This window comes from Diospyros lotus, chromosome 14 (genome assembly GCF_014633365.1).
Source record: "Diospyros lotus cultivar Yz01 chromosome 14, ASM1463336v1, whole genome shotgun sequence".
Lineage (NCBI taxonomy): Eukaryota > Viridiplantae > Streptophyta > Magnoliopsida > Ericales > Ebenaceae > Diospyros > Diospyros lotus.
The window spans coordinates 7,604,130-7,625,391 of record NC_068351.1 but is presented as its reverse complement, the minus strand read 5'-3'; the positions used below and the strand labels follow the sequence as shown (position 1 = coordinate 7,625,391).

Here is a 21,262-nt window from a genome sequence, read left to right as displayed (position 1 = left end):
TTGGTTTGCATTCCCAATTCGAAATCTTGTTAAATATACATCTTTGACGGATTAGGCACATGTATGGGATGTTTGATTAAGTCACTTCTATACTTGCTGATTGGTTTGTATTTTTTCTCTTGTTGTGTTTCTTCCTAATTGTTTGTGGTGACTCATAAGAATAAGATTTATAGAGACCCAAAGCCAGATTACATTGGTGAAAGCGCTGAATTTTGAATTTTATCTCAAGAATCATTGCGGTACAAGTAATTATGCATGTAGCATTGAACTTAATCACAGATTAAATGCTTTTAAAGCTTATGTAAATTGATAGTTTACATTGCATAGCAAGGATTGAAAATTCACTATTTCTTTACCGTTTTAATTCTTTTCTGGGTTGGCAATTCAATTTCAGTTTATTCATGGATAGTATGTTGTGTCAACAACAGAAATAGTTCTGGAATTGATCAAAGATTACTTTGTGGAGTTACCCTGATTGGCAATCTAGTGAAAACCCCTATAAACTAGCTTAAAGTTGGATTGCTATGTGGCATGAGTGTTACATTTTGCATGAACTTTATATATGCATTAGTAATAATCAATGTCTATGTTCTTTTAAGACTAGTGTTGTTGTAACATTTGTATTAGATTAGATTAAATGTAATCATGTATTTTTTGTATTGCTGCATATCTTTAATTCCTGATTTAGTGTTAGATTTAATTGTTCTTCTAGAAGGTCTGTTTCTAGAAGAAGGCTGCCAGCTTTATGTGTTAGTTATTCGGTTAGGCTGTTAGTTAGTTTTATTCCTTGTGCTCAACCACCCCCTATACCCTATAAATAGGGGTCGTGGATAGGTTTGTAAGTGAGAGAGTCTTAGTGTGCCAGAAATCGTGAAGGACTGTTTTCAGTTTTACTGTCTTAAGTTGGGTTTGAGTGCGAGAGGTTGGGAGTGGCTGGTTCTAGCTTGTATTTCCTATAATCCCTATAGCTTTCAGTGTATATGGGCGGGAGGGATTAAGCTCTCATTGTAATCATCCTTGGTGACTTCAAGATAGTGGATTTCAGTGGCTCCTAAGCAGTCTGGATGTAGGTCTTGGATTTCAAGACCGAACCAGGATAAATCTTGCTGTTGTCTCGTGTGGTTGTGTTGTTCTCTTTTCTGTTCTTTGTTATCAATATATTCTTGTAGTAGGAAGCTGGTTGGGTTGAGAGAATAGAGTGGAAAGCTGTGAGATACTCTAACACTAGTGTTCAAAGTTTTGCTTGCCTATTCCAATCCATGTTTGAGGGGATTTAACTCTTTGAAGAATCAAGTATGCACACTAAAATAAATGCATGTGTACTAGACACTTATCAGACAATTTTTGTTAAAAAACACATCAAACTAAGTCTCATTCTTGGCACATAGTGCGTCCAGATGGTGTTTAACTCTGTGGGCACGCTGAAATCTTCCAGGCACATCTGACAGCATGCCCAATGGTGATGCTTTGTTTGAAACTTGAAAGTGCATCGAGTTGAAAGTTGAAAGTCAAACTTCTTGCCTTTTTCTTTGTATGTGTGTGTGTGTTTATTTGGTTCCTAGTAAAGGTTGGTTGTTGGTTGGTGTTTTTGGGTTGTGCATTTTCCTATTTTTGATGATGAATTTATTTACTATTGAATTGGAACTCCTTAAATTTGTAAAGGGCAAGCATAGCTTGACTTTTTTTTCAAAATTAAAACTCCACACTCACACACAAAATCAAACTAAAACTCCCTCTAAATAATTTCCCAAAATAAAGCTCCCCTTGCCACTACACATCATCAAAGCTTGAGAGAACCCTGAGGAAAAACCGCTGGCTGAGCCAGGCCAGCAGTTTCAGAGGAGAATTGCTGGTCAAGTAAGCAGTTCCTTACAGCGTGGGAACCGGAACATGCAGCGATTCCTCTTTTATTTGGGATAAAACCACTGTCTGAGTGACAAGATTATAAAAAAGACTTCTGCTTGGTGAAATTATATGGAAGAAGCATGAAGGATCAGGTTTCTATGATGTATCATTTGCTAGTTTTTTGCTACAATGAGCTGTTGATGGTATATAGGAATAGTGGGACAGCTGTAAATGCTTCTGCTTGGTGATCTAGTTTCAAATATCCCTCATTCTCTAGGGTCAGAGTGTACAGTTTAGATCTCCTTCCCATCATTTCTTTCAACTGCTCTGAGTAATTGAATCTGCACGGCATTATTCCTCATCTACTTGCCATGAATTTGATTGTCTACATTACTACAATAGCTACCTCTTGACATAGCTAGTTGTTATTCAGATGTTATTCCTATGCCTTCTAGTTTGAGAAGGCAACAAATGTAACTTCCTTAATGCTTGCCTAAGCAAAAGAACTTGATATGATTTGTGCACCTGTACTTATTATGGCATAATAACAGTAGTAACAAAAGAAAGTAATTCATGCAGCTGTTCGAGCCAGGTGACTCCTACTCAGGTCAGGTTTTATAAGGGCAGATTTATATGTGAGTTGTCTTGAGCTGAAATTTAAATTTTGAAGGGCAACTCACAATGAAATTTAAATTTTGAGGGTAAATTTTTAGCCCAACTTCAATCTAGTCCACCCTAATTTCAATCCAGCCCAGTCCAATTTTTTCCATCCCACCCCTACCTAAATTCTTAGATCCGCCCCCGGGGTTTTGTCGTGATTCAGATTAAGCTCTTTATGCTTGGTTTTGTATTCCCCACTCTGCTATAATTGAGATGTTTGAATTTTTATGTTAAACCAATGAAAAAATCATCCCAGAATGCTTCTTTCTGATAGTTGCTGTCAGCTTGTTGGCTAATATTACATTTAAGAGCAATCAGACAGTGACCCTGAAATGAGATTAGGCGCCTGTTTGTTTGAGGTTGCAATTCTGCTTGTTTTCTTTCTTTTGGCTTTCATTTTTGATGATTGAAGGGGCTACTGGAAGATGACAAATCTTCTATTTATCTCTTGCCATTTTGGTATTTTTTCGAACCATTCAGCTACAGAGGCTGCTAAGTAGAAAGATTCCAGAGGACTGTAATAAACAATTATAATATTTTAGACAAGAAGTCAAGTATCTCCCAAATCAAGCCAAAAGACACAAGAGTCCTGAGTGAGAAGAAGATTGAAAAAGTCATACCACATGATTTCAGGTATTTTAGTCGCTATTGAAATTTAGAAAAATGTTGTATTATAAATAAGTTTAATAGATAGTTTTTATAAATTAATTAATTTAATATAAATAAATCTATAATAATTTTATTATAGTCTTATCTAAGATTAATAATAAATTTAATTATTATTATTAATTTTGAGTAAATTTATTATAAATTTAGATAAAAATTATTATGAACATTGTGGAACTTCTTCTTGGCGCATTTGAGGTGCAGCCGCCGCCGGCTCCTTATTCCGAACGCTAACTCCGGCCGATGACATCGCTGTCAGTGCCCATAATATTCAGAACTTGCTTCGCTGCTCTGATGTTGGCTTCCGATTCAACCCGTAGCCAGAATGGTGGCATGTTTTAGGTTCTCCATAGCTCTGAAACACGGTGGAGATCCTATCATGTATTCCCTTTTGGGGTCTGTTCGAACGCTTGCACCTATGGTGCTCAGTATTAAGCTTCAATATCAACCCCAATCCTATCTATATCACACGGTAAATCAATTAACAGCTGCTGAATTATCTCTTCAAAATGTGGAACAGTCGAATCGGATGATCACGAAGCTAAGCAGAGAGGGTCAAATTACCGAAGCACGCTGGCTGTTTGATAAAATGTCTGACCCAGATGTGATTGCATGGACTAGCGTCATCTCGGCTTATATAAATCGCGGAATGATTCGGGAAGCGAGGAAATTGTTTGATAGGGCGGATGCTAAGAAAAATGTGGTCACTTGGACTGCCATGGTTAGTGGTTGCATTCGGACGAATCAGATTTCGGAGGCAGAGAAGTTGTTCGATAAAATGCCTCAGAAGAATGTGGTTTCTTGGAACACTATGATCGAGGGATATGTGAGAAATGGTCGGATTGATTCAGCTTTGAATCTGTTTGAGAAAATGCCTGACAGGAATGTGGTTTCTTGGAATACCATGATAACTGGATTGGGTCAGTGTGGGAGAATTGAAGAGGCTAGGAAGCTATTTGATTGTATGCCTGAAAGGGATGTCATTTCTTGGACTTCTATGATTGCCGGTTTGTCGAAGAATGGGAGGATTGATGAAGCCCGGATGCTTTTCAACACAATGCCCCACAAAAATGTGATATCGTGGAATGCTATGATCACGGGATATGCTCAGAATTCAAGGTTGGAAGAAGCTCGTGATTTGTTTGAGAGGATGCCAGAGAAGGACACTGCTTCATGGAATGCGATGATCACAGGGTTTATCCAGAATGGGAATTTAAGGAGGGCGCAGAAGTTGTTCGATGACATGCCTGGTAAGAATGTCATCTCTTGGACATCCATGATTACGGGGTATGTCCAAGACGGTCGAAGTGAAGAGGCGCTAAGAATGTTCTTGAGGATGCAGGGGGCTGGCGGTGTGAAACCAAACGGGGGAACTTTTGCGACCGTTTTGACTGCTTGCAGCGATCTAGCTGGTCTCAGTGAGGGAGAGCAAATTCATCAGGTAATTTGCAAGACACAACATCAAAGTAGTTCGGTTGTGACATCGGCACTTATCAACATGTACTCCAAGTGTGGGGTGTTGGATATCGCTAGGAAAATGTTTGACGACAGGCTTGCAAGCGAGAGAGATTTGATCTCATGGAACGGAATGATCGCGGCTTATGCTCACCATGGATGTGGTAGTGAGGCGATCGGCTTGTTCGAAGAACTGAAGAACTTAGGAATCAAACCTAACGATGTTACATATGTGGGGTTGCTCGCAGCATGCAGCCATGCCGGGTTGGTGGAGGAGGGATTAAAGTACTTTGCCGAGCTCATAAGAGACGGCTCCCTGCAAGTTCGGGAAGATCACTATGCTTGCCTGGTTGACATCTGTGGTCGGGCGGGAAGACTGGAGGAGGCTTTCAATGTGATTCAATGCCTCCAAGTCGAGCCTCCTGCATGTGTTTGGGGGGCGTTTCTTGCGGCGTGTAATGTTCATGGAAACACGAGGATGGGAAAGCTGGCTGCAGAGAGGCTTCTGAGGGCGGACCCAGAAGATGCAGGGACTTACACGTTGATGTCAAATATATATGCCGCGAGAGGGAAATGGAGAGAAGCTGCAAAATTTAGGTTGAAGATGAAGGAGAAGGGGCTGAAGAAGCAGCCAGGTTGTAGCTGGATTGATGTTGGGAATAGGGTTCATGTGTTTGTAGTTGGCGATAAATCTCAGACCGAAGCTAATCTTATTTATTCTTTACTTAATGGACTGCATACGAAAATGAAGAAGGCGGGCTACATATCAAAGGATGATTCTCTAATGGAAGAGGATTTTTTGGTAACTTAAAAAAAAGTGTTTATAGTACAGCCCAGAACGGTTTGGAGTGTCAAAAATGCTCGTGTATGATGAGTGGATTGGATTAGCCTTCCGGGGGATTATATTTACCACAGAACCCTTGATGCTAATGTAATAAATAGCAATACAGTTGATGTCAGTTTTGCATTTTTCTGAGTCCTGCATGTATCAATAAAATTAATCAAATATATAAGGGTCTGGGTCAACCGAATTTGTGAACTTACCTCTCTACCGTTGAAATGAAAGGGGATTAATATTCAACAACAGGGGTAGGGGTAAAGATGTAAAATTCACTGGGTCAGCCCACAAAGCAGTTCTATTCTATCTCACTACCCTGTTGATAAATATATAACTCAATTCAAGCCAATGACCGGGTGGTCCGTGAGATTTTCATCCTTGAGCAACGGCAATATTCCTTACTAATCATCATAGCCTGTCCTGTGTAAAGAGCTTTACCGAGTAAACATAGTAACTACTGATCAACTAACTAACTCAATTCAAAAAAGAGATCCAAAAAAAAAAAAAGAAAACATTCAAGTGAGAAGCCATTTTACAGGGGCAGAAAAGCCACGCAGAGTCCACTGAACTCAACCCAAACAAACCGCAAAATTCAAAACAATTGAAATGGCGCTTTACCTTTACAAGAAATACAGATGTTCGCAGTCTCCATTACCTACCAGCTCATAATGACACCAGAAATAAATGATAATTTAGATTCATTCTCTACCATACCACCAGGACTTGGAAAATACAAGAGAAGAGGTCACTGGTGATGCTATGACTTCCAGCCAGCTACAGCAATGCAATCTCAGTTTTCTGAAAAAGAACCTAAACAACTCGACTTTTCTTCTCTGAAACAGAATATGGAAGAGCCAGGAACATCATCATCGAGCACAACAATCGTCCACTATTCTTCCAGCTACTCAACAGAACCAGAATTGAAATTAAGCTGCCAACTCCATATAATTCAATAAATTAGACACGCCAATCAAACCTTCAGATACTTGCTAAATTTCCAAAAAGCCGTCCCAATTCATAGATTGAAAATATCCGGGTCTCAATAAGTTCAATTCAACCGCTGTAATGAATCTAACCTGATGTGTCAACTTCCTTCCCGTAATCATCCTCATGAATATGTCTCCTCAACCTTCTTATCCAAATACCATAATCCATGGGATATGGTGTCCCAGATAGACTATCAACATAGTCGGCAAATGCCTTCAGGACAGCAGAGATATCCCCAAGCTTCTGCTGGATCAACCGTTTTGACCAAGAGTTTTCTCTCCATTGCAGTGCCCCTTCAACCGAATCCAAGTTTGGAAAATCCCCACCACTTGAGAAGTACAACAGATAGACAAGGCTCTCCGCATCAGAAGCTGAACACAATTTCCCCTCCTGAAGAGCGTAAGTGGATGAGAAATGAAGATTCATCGCTGGGCGATCCCTCTCTTCTAAAATGGCATGCCCCCATCCAATGAGGACATAATAAGGTTGGCCAAAACCAGATTTCACGCAAATAATGTTCTCAGGCCTGATGTCCCCATGCCGAATTCCAGCAGAAGCAGCAGTTGAAAGTGCAGATAAGCAATCATGGCAACACCTAATAGCCTCATCCGTGCCGAATTGGTCACTTCTTACCATTTCAGCTACTGTTTTTCCAACTGGACTTGTCACAAGAATTGGCGTCCCACACAGAGGATGGTCACAGTTGCCGCCTTCATTTGGTCTACACTGGCCAGGATGTATTATCCTGCCAGATGCACTCAGCTGCGGCAAATACTTGCTGGACAGACCCTTTTGTTTCATAACTGTCAATACTTTAGTTTGCCTCTGAACTTGATACCACAACTTCATATCTTCCCACGCTGGTTCCAACTGAGAAGGATGCGAACCAACATACAGAAATAAAGAATTTCCAGGATCTTCCACTGAAGACCCAATATAATACATAATTTCACCATCATTCAGAACTTCATTGATCTGATAACCTTTTCGCCAATTTGAATCCTCCAACCATAGAACAGACCCTATATCTAGCTTCATTGATTTTTCAGACTCCAATTTGACAGATTCCTCCTGCACCTCAACAATTTCAGGAGAAACACTGCGCTGCTGGAGCCGGAATAAACCATTTCCATTTACTCTGCTATCTCCCAGCTGCCTTTCAGTTCTTCTGGTATGGAGCCGTAAACTGTGGTCAGCAGCTAAATCTTCAACTGAGTTCTTGGGCATTCCAGCATACTGCATGATGCAATGGAAAGTTGCAAAAAGCACTTGTAGAGCACCAATATCCCCCCAGTTCGCATTTCCAAGTTTGTTCCAGATCCTATCAACATTGGAAACTGAAACCTGTGAATAATTTTTTATCCACTTAGCAGCACAACCATAGACATTATTCAAATCACACTCCAATTTATTCACATCTCCTTCAACTTTTACAACGCCACCATATTGAGAATCAACAAGAAGAACATATACAGAATTTGAACTAGCAGGGACATTTGATCTGCTGAGGTTTCTTGATAATAAAATACGAAGAGCGAAAAATAGAGCTTCACCTATAACGGAGGAAAAAGCCTTTTGGTCACTCTCCACTGCAAGGCTCCCAATATCAGGCCTAAGAAGTGCTATTTCAAGAATATCCTCCCACTTTCCATGAGGATGTCTCGGGTTTTTTAGCATTATAGCTGTGGCACAAAGACCTCCAAGTTTTCCATTAGAAATTGCCTTCTCAGCCTGGTAAAATTTCAAGTTTGCATCATAAAGACATGCAACATGGAAAGGCATTGGCTCATCCTGGCTCCAAAATGCCTCCCACAACCCCTTCACGCATGCGTGTAAGAAATCCTCAATAGCAAGATAAGCAGTTTCTTCCACAGCACCAGATGTTGAAGCATAAACAGCGCTAGGCATCCGAATCAGCTGCTGAAAAGTAACCCCTTCCAATGCATAATCAAACTTTTGAAGATCTATCAACTCAAAAGGGACATCAAAGGCAGCTGTTCTATCTGCTGATTCTTCTGTTATTTCTTCAAACCAGTCCTCAAGGTTGGCGGTCAGGATTTCACTGTCGACAAACCTATGAAGGAACCCCTTCCAATTCTGATGCCTACCACCTGAAGAAACACTTGATTTTTTTGCCACTGACTCTACTGATTCATGACCTGGGGATCCACCTATCAAATAGTATTTATCATATAGGTCTGTCAGCTATATTTTGGGTTTCTCCTCCATTTATAAAACATGCTAACCAGGTATTCCAACAATATCAGCAGTTCAATAGTCACCACAATGCTACCATGATCTTATAAATAGAAATAACACAAATAAATGAACTGGAAAAAAAAAAAAACACATTCTAATCAGGCATTCCAAGCATGGTAGAAAAGAATAATTTGAACTAAAAAAGTTATGGCAGACGTGTGTTGTCACTTCAAGCATGTTGTGCTGTTTTATGTTCAGACCTTGATACGCATGTTGTTGCCACTTCATTATTAATGTGAGTTGTGCAACCTTTATTCTCTTTACTGCACCTTAAATTTAACATAATGCAACTAACTATTTGGTTGCACATCAGCAGAACTGTTGGAAAGTTTGATATACATTGTTGGGTGCCTCTTTTCTAACAAAGTTTTTGGGGCAAGTTATCAAATTAGGCAAAGGTCATACGGACAAGTTAATTTGGTGGCTGGTTTACTGATTCCCACACAGGCAAAAGACAAACTTGGCTTGAATCAAAATAACCCCAGGAGATGCTGCCCTTAACTGCACAAACCTAGAGCCAGAAACGTTTTACATCGGTAGCAGACCATTGGCCTCACACATAACATTAAATACCAACAATCACCAATAAATGCAGAACGTCAGATTACAAGGGTATTTCAGCTTGACCAACATACATCAAGGGACCATTTAGCACCATTTTCTTTCTTTCTTATTCTGAAAATGGTGGTCTGAAAAGTAGAAAAAAAGAAGTTAGTTTAATAATGCTGTGGTACTGGGTTGGTAATAGCTAAAAAAAAGCTAGCCTTTTGTTAATCGTTTTACAGTATTAAGATTCAGAAAATGATAACCCTACCCTATCTTAGGGAATAGTTGCTTAAAAATGTAAAAATATCATATCTATTCCATTTCATGAAAAAAAGAAAGGCCAAAAAGAGCACCAGCTTGTGCCTTTTATTTTGGTTTTTTTTGGGTGCTATTTCAGTCCAAAAAGCTTAAAAAAAGCTATCAACCAAATGCCTTCAGATTTTTTTTAGGGAAAAAAAAGAAGAAAAGCTTTAAAAAGTGGTTCCAAACAAGCTCCAATGATAGTGGCCCCAGTTTTTCATTTAGGATATACCCTAATTGCTTCAGCTGCCTTCCACAATAAAAAGACTCAATTCAGTTCACGTGACAAAAACTACTTCTGCATCCCTGCCCTCCGGCTGGTTATCCGTAGAACAATTTCAAAACATTCACATTACCAAAGTTCGATGAAATTTTGAAAGAAAATACAAGCAAACTGCATTTAAAAAGACAATAACTACTTGTGCATCCCCCACCACATATCATTTTGGAGGGATATGAATAGGAACAGTTTCAAATTATTCATGCGGGAAAAGTGGATGAAATTGCCAAACAAGATGCAGCAGATGATAATTCCAGATCAGTCGAAGGACTTAAAAGTCAAGATACTAAAGAGGATAAATAAAATAGATCAAAGCAGATATCGTCCCAATTCAAGTTATTTGACACTAACAAGTATGCAATGATAAATAGAACAAAACACAACATAAGAAAATCTTCCACAAAAATAGATTACTCCAAGGGGGTAGGCAGTGGAAAGAAGGAAATAACAAAATCACATAAGCAATAATACCTAAGAAATTCAAAATCTATATTAAGCGGTATAGAGGGGGAGGGTGGAGAGAAGAAAATTATGTTTACAGAATACAAGAATCACCTTCTACGAAGGACAGGAACCTTTTGACAAATTTAGGTCTCTGACGGAAAAAGAACATCTCGATCTGGTAATCTACTTGAGATTCAAGGTCTCAAAATTCTGTCTAATGCTCCCCCTCCCACTGTGGTCTGAAATTTTCCTCTCTGGTTTAATTTGTTTATTACAAGATATAATTTATGTAGGCAACAGTTCACCCCCATTAATTACTACGTACGATACTTTAGCCTAATTTCTTTTTTTGTCATAATTGAATAGATATAAAGTTAAACGTACTCTCACACTAGTGGGTCCCACAAAATTCATGGCTGGCCTTATAACAATATAAGGAAGCAAAAAGGATCGATGCTTGCTTATCAAACACTGCCTCCCAGTAAAATAGAAAGAAGAAAATAAAGAAAAGAGCTTCCGCATAATAGTTTACTTTTTTTATTACGTCTTTGTGCTGGCACTCATATGTTCAATATTTTACATGGTCCACCATGCTTATGTCATTCTGGTTAATGTTTTCAGCTCCTTTACATTTCAATTCCTTCAAATGTACATTCAAATTCTTTATATATGAGATTGAAATTGTGGTACCAAATTAAAATAAAATAAAATAAAATAAAAAATTCCCTTGAATGAAAAAAATAATCACCGCTACCAGTTTATGATCCTTGAACCTTTACCACACTCATAGCACTAGGCACCAACTAGGAAGATAAGAAAGTTTTTCAATAATCAAAAGAATAAATAGAAACATCACCTGAATCAAAATAATAAGTATCCTTATCAATTGACAATAGTTGCACCTATACCAGCATCATAAACTAAAAAAATGCATACAAAAATTTAAAGAACAAAACCATCTTGGTTATTCTAGTCTCAGTTTAGTTTTTAAAGTCATAGCGAAGTTAAATCAAGATAATAGAGAAATGATCTCAAATATTGTAGAGAGGTCTTTGTCAAGACCCTAGGTTTTGAATCTAGGGTTTCTAGTTGGCAGTTGTGAAAGAAGAAAGAAAGGAGGAGAGAAATTAGGGAGAAAACAGAAAGAAGAACAAAGGGAAACAGAGAATGGATAAAAAGAAATGAGAGAACTTGAAATCAATTCATTCATAATGTCTCAATACAAAGTGATATAGCCTTATATATGACTGTGCTCAACAGTTAATTGGTTACATTGTAACTGATGTTACTAATAGCTTATAACAGTTGTAGTGGTTTGTTGCCAGCTACTATAACTGTAATAATAGCAATTGAAACAACTTCAACTACTTTCTACTATCTTCTATCTCCTAATTCTTCTAATAACGACATCCCCTTCCCTTCAAAAGATTTTTCTTGTCCTCAAGAAAATCAAAGGAGGTGAGCAACGCATGTGTCATGATTTTTTTTGTACCTCATGGAAGGCTGCTTTCCGCTATCTTCTATCTCTGCCTTTATTTAGCAACTCAGTCAGAGGTTTGCCTATCAGCCCATAATGCATAATAAACCTCCTATAATAGCCCTAGTTAAAGATTGAGTAACATTGTGGTAAGCAGCTTTTTAGACTCTGCAGCTTTACTCAGCCTCTTCTGGTTCTCCCACTTACACAGCTTGTATTGAGAACATTTGAGCCACTTGAGTCATCTTAGTCTTGAAGAACTTATGTAATTTCTTCCCCAAAATCATTTTATAGGCTCCCATCTCCAGGCTACTAGTGAGAGTTACCTTCTTTCCTTCCTTCTCAAAAGTGACCTCCAATTTATTGAAGTCAAATATAATTGGATTGATTGTTCTCATCCAATCCACTCCTAATACAATATCACATCCACCTAATTTTAATTACTGCAAGTCAATGATAAATTCCCGCCCTTGCATTTTCCAACAAAAGTCGATACACTTGGATTTACTGTACATTTTACTTCCATTTGATACAGTGAACGACAAAGGGAAAATATTCTTCAACTTAAAACACAAGTCCTTGGCAGTATTTTCGTCAAGGAAACTGTGTGTACTGCCACTATCAATCAATATCATCAACCTCTTATCTTTTGCCATGCCTTCCGCCCTTATGATTTTATTAGTGGAATACTCCTTTAAGGCATGCAATGAAAATTTCCTATCTTCATTCTCAATGGAAATGTTATAAGTGGCTTCTATTCCCTTTGTCAATTCTTTTTCTTCTTCATTTCTACCTTCCAATTGCAACAACTGCCATTTATATTGATTTCTAGGAGAATATTTTTCTCCACATTTATAACAGAGTCCCAACTGCCTCCTTTGTTTTGAATTAGAAGCCTTTGTCATATTAGGATGATAGGAAGATGAAGGATCTTGGAGAGGCTTTTGCAAGAAATTCCCCTTATTAGTTCCAGAATTGAAGTTCTTGGTAACCGATGAAATTTGTGCTTCTTCTGACCCAATTCCTTTGTAAGGAATTCTATGCTTCTTGAATATGGCCTCTACTGTTAATTTCTGCAGTTTGTCCTTCTCTGTTGCCAGCTTGATTGTAGTAGGTTGCAACATCTTCATTGTTGGCCTAAGTTCTTCACAAGCCACTTGTAAAACTTGAAACAAAATATGCTTCCGAAAGAGAGGGGTTAGTAATGATCATTAATGATTTAAGTTCTTCAAACTGAGTTTGATATTCCAAAACCTTTCCAACCTATCTCAACTTATTAAATTCTTCTATAACATCAATCATATTCTTATCCCCAAATCTCTCGCAAAATTCTTCCACATAATCCTACTGAACACATTCTTCTCTAAGCCTTGCCCACCCTTGATACCATGCATCAGTTGCATCATTCAAGTACGTTGAAGCCAATTAACCTTTTGAGACTCTCCTATGTTGTAAAATTGAAAAAACTTTTGGCATCTTCTTACCCACCATCTAGGGTTCTTGCCATCAACATGGGAATCTCCAATTTTGGCATGGGAACAACACCATGAGTATAGGACTTATTCACTGAATTATTTTCCATCCTTCTATCATTCATCCCATTAGCTATAATCTCCCTGTAATGCATATTTTCAACTTATATTAAAGGAGTCCTAGTTTGTCTAAGATTTAAGCCATTACCTTTCAAGATAGGATCCCCATTCTGCTTGGGTGGAAAGTCCACCGGTAGGCTTAACTATGGAATCTTGGAAAACATCTGCAAGAATCTGTCTAGCCTCTTGGCCAAACCTTCCATTGAAGCATCCAGCTTGTTTTCTAATGACTGAATACTTTCCTGATTCTTGCTCACTCCAGACTCCAACGCTTCGATTCGAGTCTGCAAATTGGTCACCAGGGAATTAACCTGGTTGACCTGCGCCCCCGGTTGCTTCATTCGAGTATTGTCCGCCATGGCCCTAAACTTGCAGATTCAAGCTGTCGTGGTTAGCAGTCTAAGAATCAACTGCTTTGATACTAGATTGCCAAGATCCTGGGTTTCGAATCTAGGGTTTCTGGTTGGAAGTCGTGAAAGAAGAAAGAAAGGAGATAAATTAGGGAGAAAACACAGAGAAGAACAAAGGGAAACAGAGAATGGATGACAGAAAATGAGAGAACTTGAAATCAATTCATTCATAATGTCTCAGTACAAGGTCACATAGCCTTATATATGGCCATGCTCAGTAGTTAACTGGTTACATTGTAACTGAGTTTACTAACAGCTTATAACAGTTGCAGTGGTTTGTTGCTAGCTGCTGTAATTGTAATAATAGCAATTGAAACAACTTCAATTATTTTCTACTATCTTCTATCTCCTAATTCTTCTAATCATGACGGTCTTGTTCAAAAATTGAAGATGAAGAGATGAAAGTTAGAGAAAAGGGTTAGAATAAATATCCACTAACAGTTTCTAGTCTCTCTCGGAACTCTGCTTGGATTCCTATTTATAGTTGAAGCCCTAACAAAGGAAAAGGTTGCATAAGGTAGCCAACAACCAACACATAAAACTCACTGGATTAAAAACATGAGTTCAAGACAAATGAACAAATTGATGGGGCATAACCTTCTTAGCAACGCGTTACATTGCCCAAGTGCAGTGAAAAATGAGCTAGGGCTGCTATATTGGTGCCTAGATGTAGTGTAAAATCTGCAAGAGTTGTCACATTTTCAAGGACAAATGGGCATTCAGAAGTTAGTCTAAAATCATAGATTAAAAATTGGATTATGGAATATTGAGACTTTGATAGGAAAACCTATGGAAAGTGGGGGATTTAATGATTAGGAAAAAACTTAGCATTATGTCCTCATATTAAATGACTTATTAACTACCCAAATATGCTACTTTCTTATGAGACAAAAAGTGTAACATCCCGCATCGAGCGATAGGAAGGATCGGAATAATTTACCCTGATAGGCCTACACGAACTTTCCAGGAAGTCACCCATCCTTGAACTTCCATACCTCAAACACGCTTAACCCGGAAGTTCTTTGCCTACATTCAGCCCAAAAGGTATCCAGCTGGTGTTGTTTCCTTCCTTACTTATCCTCGATATATATTATCCTTCTCTGGGCTCTTTGGGGTATTATATTCTCTCCCCCTTGAGCACATGACGTTTTCGTCATGCGACCTTACAATTAGTCCCAGATCTTCTCCCTTTAGAGGGCTACCATCCTAGAAGCCTGCCAGAAGCCACTTCTTGTTCAGGCCCTCGGGCCCTGATGCCACTCCCTGCCCTTATCGGACCGCCTTCACCAAAGGTTGGCTCTGATACCATCTATAACATCCCGCATCGAGCGATAGGAAGGATCGGAACAACTTACTCTGATGGGCCTATGCGAACTTCCCAGGAGGTCATCCATCTTTGAACTTCCCCAACTCAATCACGCTTAACCTGAGAGTTCTTTGCCTACATTCAGCCTAAAAGGTATTTAGTTGGAGTCGTTTCCTTTCTTATTTATCCTCGATATATACTACCATTCTCTGGGCTCTTTGGGGTATTACAAAAAGATCACTTATGTTATGAATATTATAAAGTTACATAGGGAGATTGATTGACCCTTACATAAATTTATGGTTATTGATGTCTATATCAAAAAAGGGAAGAGAAAGAATGGTAAACAAAGCCCAAGAATCATATGATGAGATCTAAAGGGTGAAAAACAAACTATTTTCAAGGAAAAAGTATGTGGTAGAAGAGGTTGGACTATAAAGGAGAAGCATACCAAATGTGGATTCAAATGTGTTCCTAAAGAAGTCTCATTGAAGGTTGTAGAGAAGAAATGAGTCTAAATTGCTTATGTATAGGTTACTAAAGACATGTATTACTGAGCTTTTCCAATCAAAATTGGATTACATCAAGGATCTGCATTAAGCCTTTATATCTTTGACATTAATAATGGATAAAGTCACTAAGCATATCCTGACAAAGGTGCCTTGATGCATGTTATTTGCAGATGCCACTATTTTATTGGCAAAGGTTGCTCCTTTGAGACCAAAAGATCATGGGTTAGAGTTGTGGAAACAATCTCTTCGTAAAAAAGGCAAGGGAAAAGTTGCATATAAATACAACATGCCCTAGCAAAGTGGGGATCCTAGTGCATTGGACACGCCTTGTTCCTAGATCACAAAAATCCAATCAAATCCTTATCTTGCACACTCAGACCATGAGTTAAGCAAGTTTCATTCAAGTCCACCTTAGACTGTTGTTGTTCCAACCTCTAACCAAAAACATTTCTTTGGAATTAGACATAAAACTAAAGTCTATATGACCCATTAAATTATCATCTAGTACATGGTTGTGAAAGTAAGTTATAAGATTGAAGCACACGGTGATGGGACCAAAACTCTTAAACAATTTATCAAAAGATCTCAGAAAGAAAATGAAAAGATTTCTCCATGGTTGAACATATGGTAGCCACTTATAAAGCCATGTCTCACAAAGGTCACGATAAAGGAATTGTAGGTCAGCCAGCCTCCTCATCTAGAACAACAAAAATCACTTGGAAGATTAACATTGAATCTGCATACACGTGCATCATGGCACGACAAAGGCATGGTTATATCTCCATGGTTAATGAAATGGTAGGTATTCTTCTGAAACCATGTCTCATAAAGTTTATTGTTAAAGCTTGTAGGCACCCAACTTGATCATTTGTAATAACAAAAATCACTTTAAGTCACCATCAAGTCTGCGCATGGAACACCATAGACATGATTATGGAGAAAGAAAACATCATAATAATATGTGGTTTTGAAGAGCAAGGGGAAAAACTAGGTGATTTCATAGAGGGTCAAACAATTACTAATTCTAATGTTATGCAAATCAAATTATGATTATTAATTTGGAAGGATTGCAAACAGATTTTTTTTTTTTTTGAAATTTATAATCACCTCATATGCCATTCATGTGATATGAGAAGCCAGCTTATAAAAAACAGAGACATTGGACATACTAATTACAGTTTTGTCAGAGATAAAGGAGACTATGTTCATGAAACAGTGAATCCAATAAAATTCTTTACTCCATTGTTAGTGTCTATAATTTCTTTGCACATCCAATAAACCAAAGGGAAGAAAGTATAATTTTCTAGGGCTGATCTGAAAGAGGGTAAAAGTATGATAAGCAAGAACCCATGAGGCAAACAGATTATGTGAAGTGGCAACATTCAACTGATGAAACACCTTTTAGATGGCAGTTTCATTACAGTTGCTAAATGGCTCAACTAAGATTTCATTGGACAGAGCAATGAGATGAAAGTGATGAGGGATACATGGAATTCTTGAGCTATCCATTAAAGCAAGGGACCATTAATTGAATAACTACTTGTGGAAAAATAAAGAGCGCTGCACACACACAAATCCAAGATGATATGGTTGCCTTTTAGACCATGAAGCATGTATGAGACATACCAAGTTGCCTGTAGATCGAGAAGATGTTGAAGATAAAATATATTCTATAAAAACAAAGGCTTTCCATTTTCGCCACCAAAGCACCACAGTTGTTCGATGTCTTGAAAGCAAAATCAAATTGACTTGTTGAAGCCTTGTGAAAAGGGCCATATCACTAGCAGATGCTCTAGCAGTTAAGTTACATAGGCAGTGGAAGACAAAGGAAAGCATCACTAAAGAAAATAAAATTGACATGGTCCAATAATGACACATTTCATGCGATGTTCGGGAAGATATAATTACAGAATTTCTACTTTTTTTTGGCACATGGAATTTCTGCTTTCTCAAACTAAAAGCAACCAAACCATGATTGGATTATGGATATTATTGTGCTGAAGCCATTTAAATGGCTGCATTGCATATTTATCCTACACAATGGAATTATGAGAGTTCCAAAAGTTCAATTTCAAGATAATTTGTTCAATGGCTGTGCTAAATGCTTCAAAGATAGCTCAAGATAATAAACTAAAATTGGACAAATGATGCCAGCTTCTTTTACTGAGAAAATAATATTCTTTCGTTTATGTGTATAACCATGTATCCCTTTCCATTGAATGGTTATATGGCACTAGCTTACAACCGAGTGGTTACATATTTGCCACTTGCCACCTTCTTGTTACTTGTGGCTGTTCCATTCCAATAGTACAATTAGGTAACCTCATTAGTGAACTCTATATAAAGGTTTTGAGGAATCAAAATTTCTGATTTTTGTATTTTTTGTTGTAGCTTTATTTTCTACTTCCTAGAACTTGGTTTTAAGCCACATAGGTGACAGATTTTGAGTTTAACTTGCTACATTGTGCAAAACCTGATTTTTATACTATCTGTTGACCCAAGCCTTAATCAAGGGTTTGTTGAAACTTGAAACCAACAAACAACTATATCAACAGCATAACCAGTGGTCTATTTTGACAACATTGAACCTAAGCAGTGGATATGGCATTGCACATCACATTTAAAATTGTTGAATGAAAGTTCATTTTGATTCCATTTCCATGGGGTGGATTCATGGCAACAAACAAACTAATAAAAATTTTCTTTTTATTGTTGGAAGTACGATTGGCTATGGCAGAAAGGTTGAGTTTTCTGTTGCTCTCTAGGGAAATAGGGTGTTGGAAGGCAAGCCTGAGGTCCTTTCATAATGTACCTAACCTTGTTGGTAACAACTTGAGCATTTTTAGGATGTGAATATGCATAAAGGCACCTGTTAAATAGAAGGAGGACTGATCTGTCATGTACTGTGATTGTTCTCCTAAGCACCTCAATAAACCTCGGTTGTTCAAGTATGGGGAAAAAGTTCACCCAGAGAATTAGGTAAAAAAAAATAGTATGTTCTTAAATAGTTGCCTGGTTCTTAATAAATTAGGCGGTGTGTTGATATATGCATTTTATTTTAATAATCCTATGGATTGGAATATCAAAAATTCTAGAAATGGACAAGGGGTCACAATGCAGCAGAATGCCTAGCCTTAATTTGTCCGACAACACACAGAGAGAGCATTTCGGAACTGCATATCCGAAAAGAAGGAAGAAAATCCACATTAAATGGCACAGAACACGCTATAGCCGATATAGTCGCTGCAATTCCAAATTAGTCAAGCATCTTCCGATTCTAAAGATACCGAATATACGCCGCCAGTCCAATCACGCAACAATTCAAAAAGCCGGAACAGAATCACGAAAAAACGGAACAACAACAGCGAAAAAGGCTCTCAATTAATTCGAATCCGGTCAAAAAAAGGCAAAAAATCACAGCAGCAGCCAGATTGAGAAACAAGAGCAAATTTAGGGCCAGAGAGAGAGAGAGAGAGAGAGAGAGAGAGAGATCACCTTCCATCATGGAGACTCGAAGAAGAAGGATCGAATAGCTTCAGATCTTGGACGGCTAAGACAAGACAACATCACAAACAGATCTGTCTGCACAGTGGAATCGACGAACAGCCGGCCGGCCGGCGAGTGAGACAAGTAAAGCAAAGCCCCTGCCCTCCTCTCGGCCAAAAAAAAAAAGGCGGAATATAATAATAATAATAATAATATAATAATATAATAATAGCAGCAAGTAAGTATATGAAGAAGAAGAAGAATAATAAAAGCTGCGGTCAGTGACTGACTGGCTAAGTGTGCCTGTCTGTGTGTGAATGGCGTGATTTGGTTATATACAATAAGCATATATATATATAAACTTGGATTTTTGGTTTTCTTCCTTCTCGTTTATAATAATATAATAATATAATTTATTACACGACACAGACAATACCCCATCATTGCAACACGACACATTTGAGACTTCTCTCATCATCTCGCAATACTTTCTACGCGTGAGTCAGAGTCAGTCAACAATTATTAAAATACTATATATGTTTCATGTATAATTCTTTTTTTTAGCTGAGAAAAAAAATTAAATATAGAAAATATTTTTAATATTTATCTTTTTCAACGTATTTATTAAATTTATCTAATAGTTCTTTAAAAAAATCAGGTGATTTTTTATCTTAATTTTTTTTAAATATACTTATTTCTCCCTCTTCAAGACAAGCCTATTTTGGTCCTTATCAATAAGAAAAAAATGACGCTTCTGCCCTTTAGTGTATTTCAAAAAATTTAATAAATAATTTAATAAAAATCATAAAATGTTTCTTAGTTTTATCTTGATCATTCTATATTTTGGTATGAAAAATATCTCGCCCTTATCTTGATATTATTTTATATTACTTATTTTAACAAACGCTACCTTACTTGACTACACACAGAAGCTCTTCAAAAAGAGCTCCCAGTATGCCCCCACCAATATGGTGTAGCAGTAAAGTATTTGAAATTTCACATAAAATATTGAGATTCAAATCAATGTACTGATTTAAAAAGTAAAATTATTGTTGGAAGGTAATAGTAAAGCTAGAAAACAAGTCCCGCATGAACTATATTGGGTCAAACTCTGAATGTGTATAAATTATATCTGTATTCAAATTTACATGACGGTGCATTAAAAAAGAATGTCATCCACCATTGAGAATTAATTAGGCAAAACTCGAACACTCAGGTTAATTAAAAAAAAAAAAAAACGCTGCCAACATTGAAAAAATTGATAAAATATTGAATCTGTTCAAATCAGTTTCAATAAATCACATTTAAAATTAAAATGCGGTCTGTCCCATACGTGGTGCTATAATATCACCATAGTTTAATAATCTTATATTCAAATATTGAATAGACAATTGATAATTTGGTTAATTTAAAACATAAAATATAGTTTAATTTTTTTTGTTAATATTTGCGTATTCAATATCTAAATGCAACACAATATATATATATATATAAATATATATATGTCTTACCAATATGTCCACACACCAGACTGGGTGAGGCTGGAGAATCATTAACCAGCACCAAACCTGAATCAACATGAAGCATTTGAAATTTGCAACCGCTGTTTTTGTTATAAAATCCATCAATGGACTAAATGAAAGTCAGGTTAAAATCCCATTCCTTCATTTCATATAATACCCAATAATCCACAACAGTTTAATCTTAAACCACAGACCCCAAGTCGGCCAAAGAACTCAACTTTCATAATCTCTTCAAACTTTTCTTTCTTGCATCCATCTTCTTTTTGTCTGCCTGAGCTTTCACCAGGCCTACTTCCTTCTTTTGCGTTGCCTGCGCTGCTGTTGACCCACCGACTTCAGTTTCAGTTGTGGAATGCAAGGCCGGGGGGGCTGGGTGGTCCTGCCCCTGCCCGTTTGCCCCTTTGGCAAAAGTGGTAGAAGAAGCCAATGGAGATGGCGATGGCGATGGCGATGGCGATGGCAATGCAGCACCTGACACAGCATTCTTCTCATCAACGTTAAGAACTGATGCATTGGACTGGCCAACATTTAGGGCAGTAGTTGACTCCGAAATGGCTCCTGTTTTAAACTTCGGTTTTGGTTTAAGAGCATGAATTCCAGTGTAGAGCCTGTGCATTGGGAGAAATGTATGATACCCGTCAGCACCACAACACAACATAGAATTTCATAGGAAGCA

At 37.7% G+C, this 21,262-nt stretch overlaps 2 protein-coding genes across 2 annotated transcripts; one reads left to right on the top strand and one right to left on the bottom strand.

Annotated features, from left to right (window-relative positions):
- The first annotated feature begins 603 nt into the window (after positions 1-603).
- LOC127790062 (pentatricopeptide repeat-containing protein At2g35030, mitochondrial) lies at positions 604-5,602 on the top strand. The gene has a single exon (XM_052319336.1). The coding sequence runs from the start codon at positions 3,497-3,499 to the stop codon at positions 5,435-5,437; it is 1,941 nt and encodes a 646-aa protein (XP_052175296.1). The 5' UTR covers positions 604-3,496; the 3' UTR covers positions 5,438-5,602.
- Positions 5,603-6,033: 431 nt separating this feature from the next.
- Positions 6,034-19,377, bottom strand: LOC127790061 (uncharacterized). Its single transcript, XM_052319335.1, has 2 exons — positions 19,073-19,377; positions 6,034-8,622 (listed from the first exon to the last, which is right to left on the bottom strand). The coding sequence occupies exons 1-2, from the start codon at positions 19,080-19,082 to the stop codon at positions 6,536-6,538; spliced, it is 2,097 nt and encodes a 698-aa protein (XP_052175295.1). The 5' UTR covers positions 19,083-19,377; the 3' UTR covers positions 6,034-6,535.
- Positions 19,378-21,262: the final 1,885 nt, after the last annotated feature.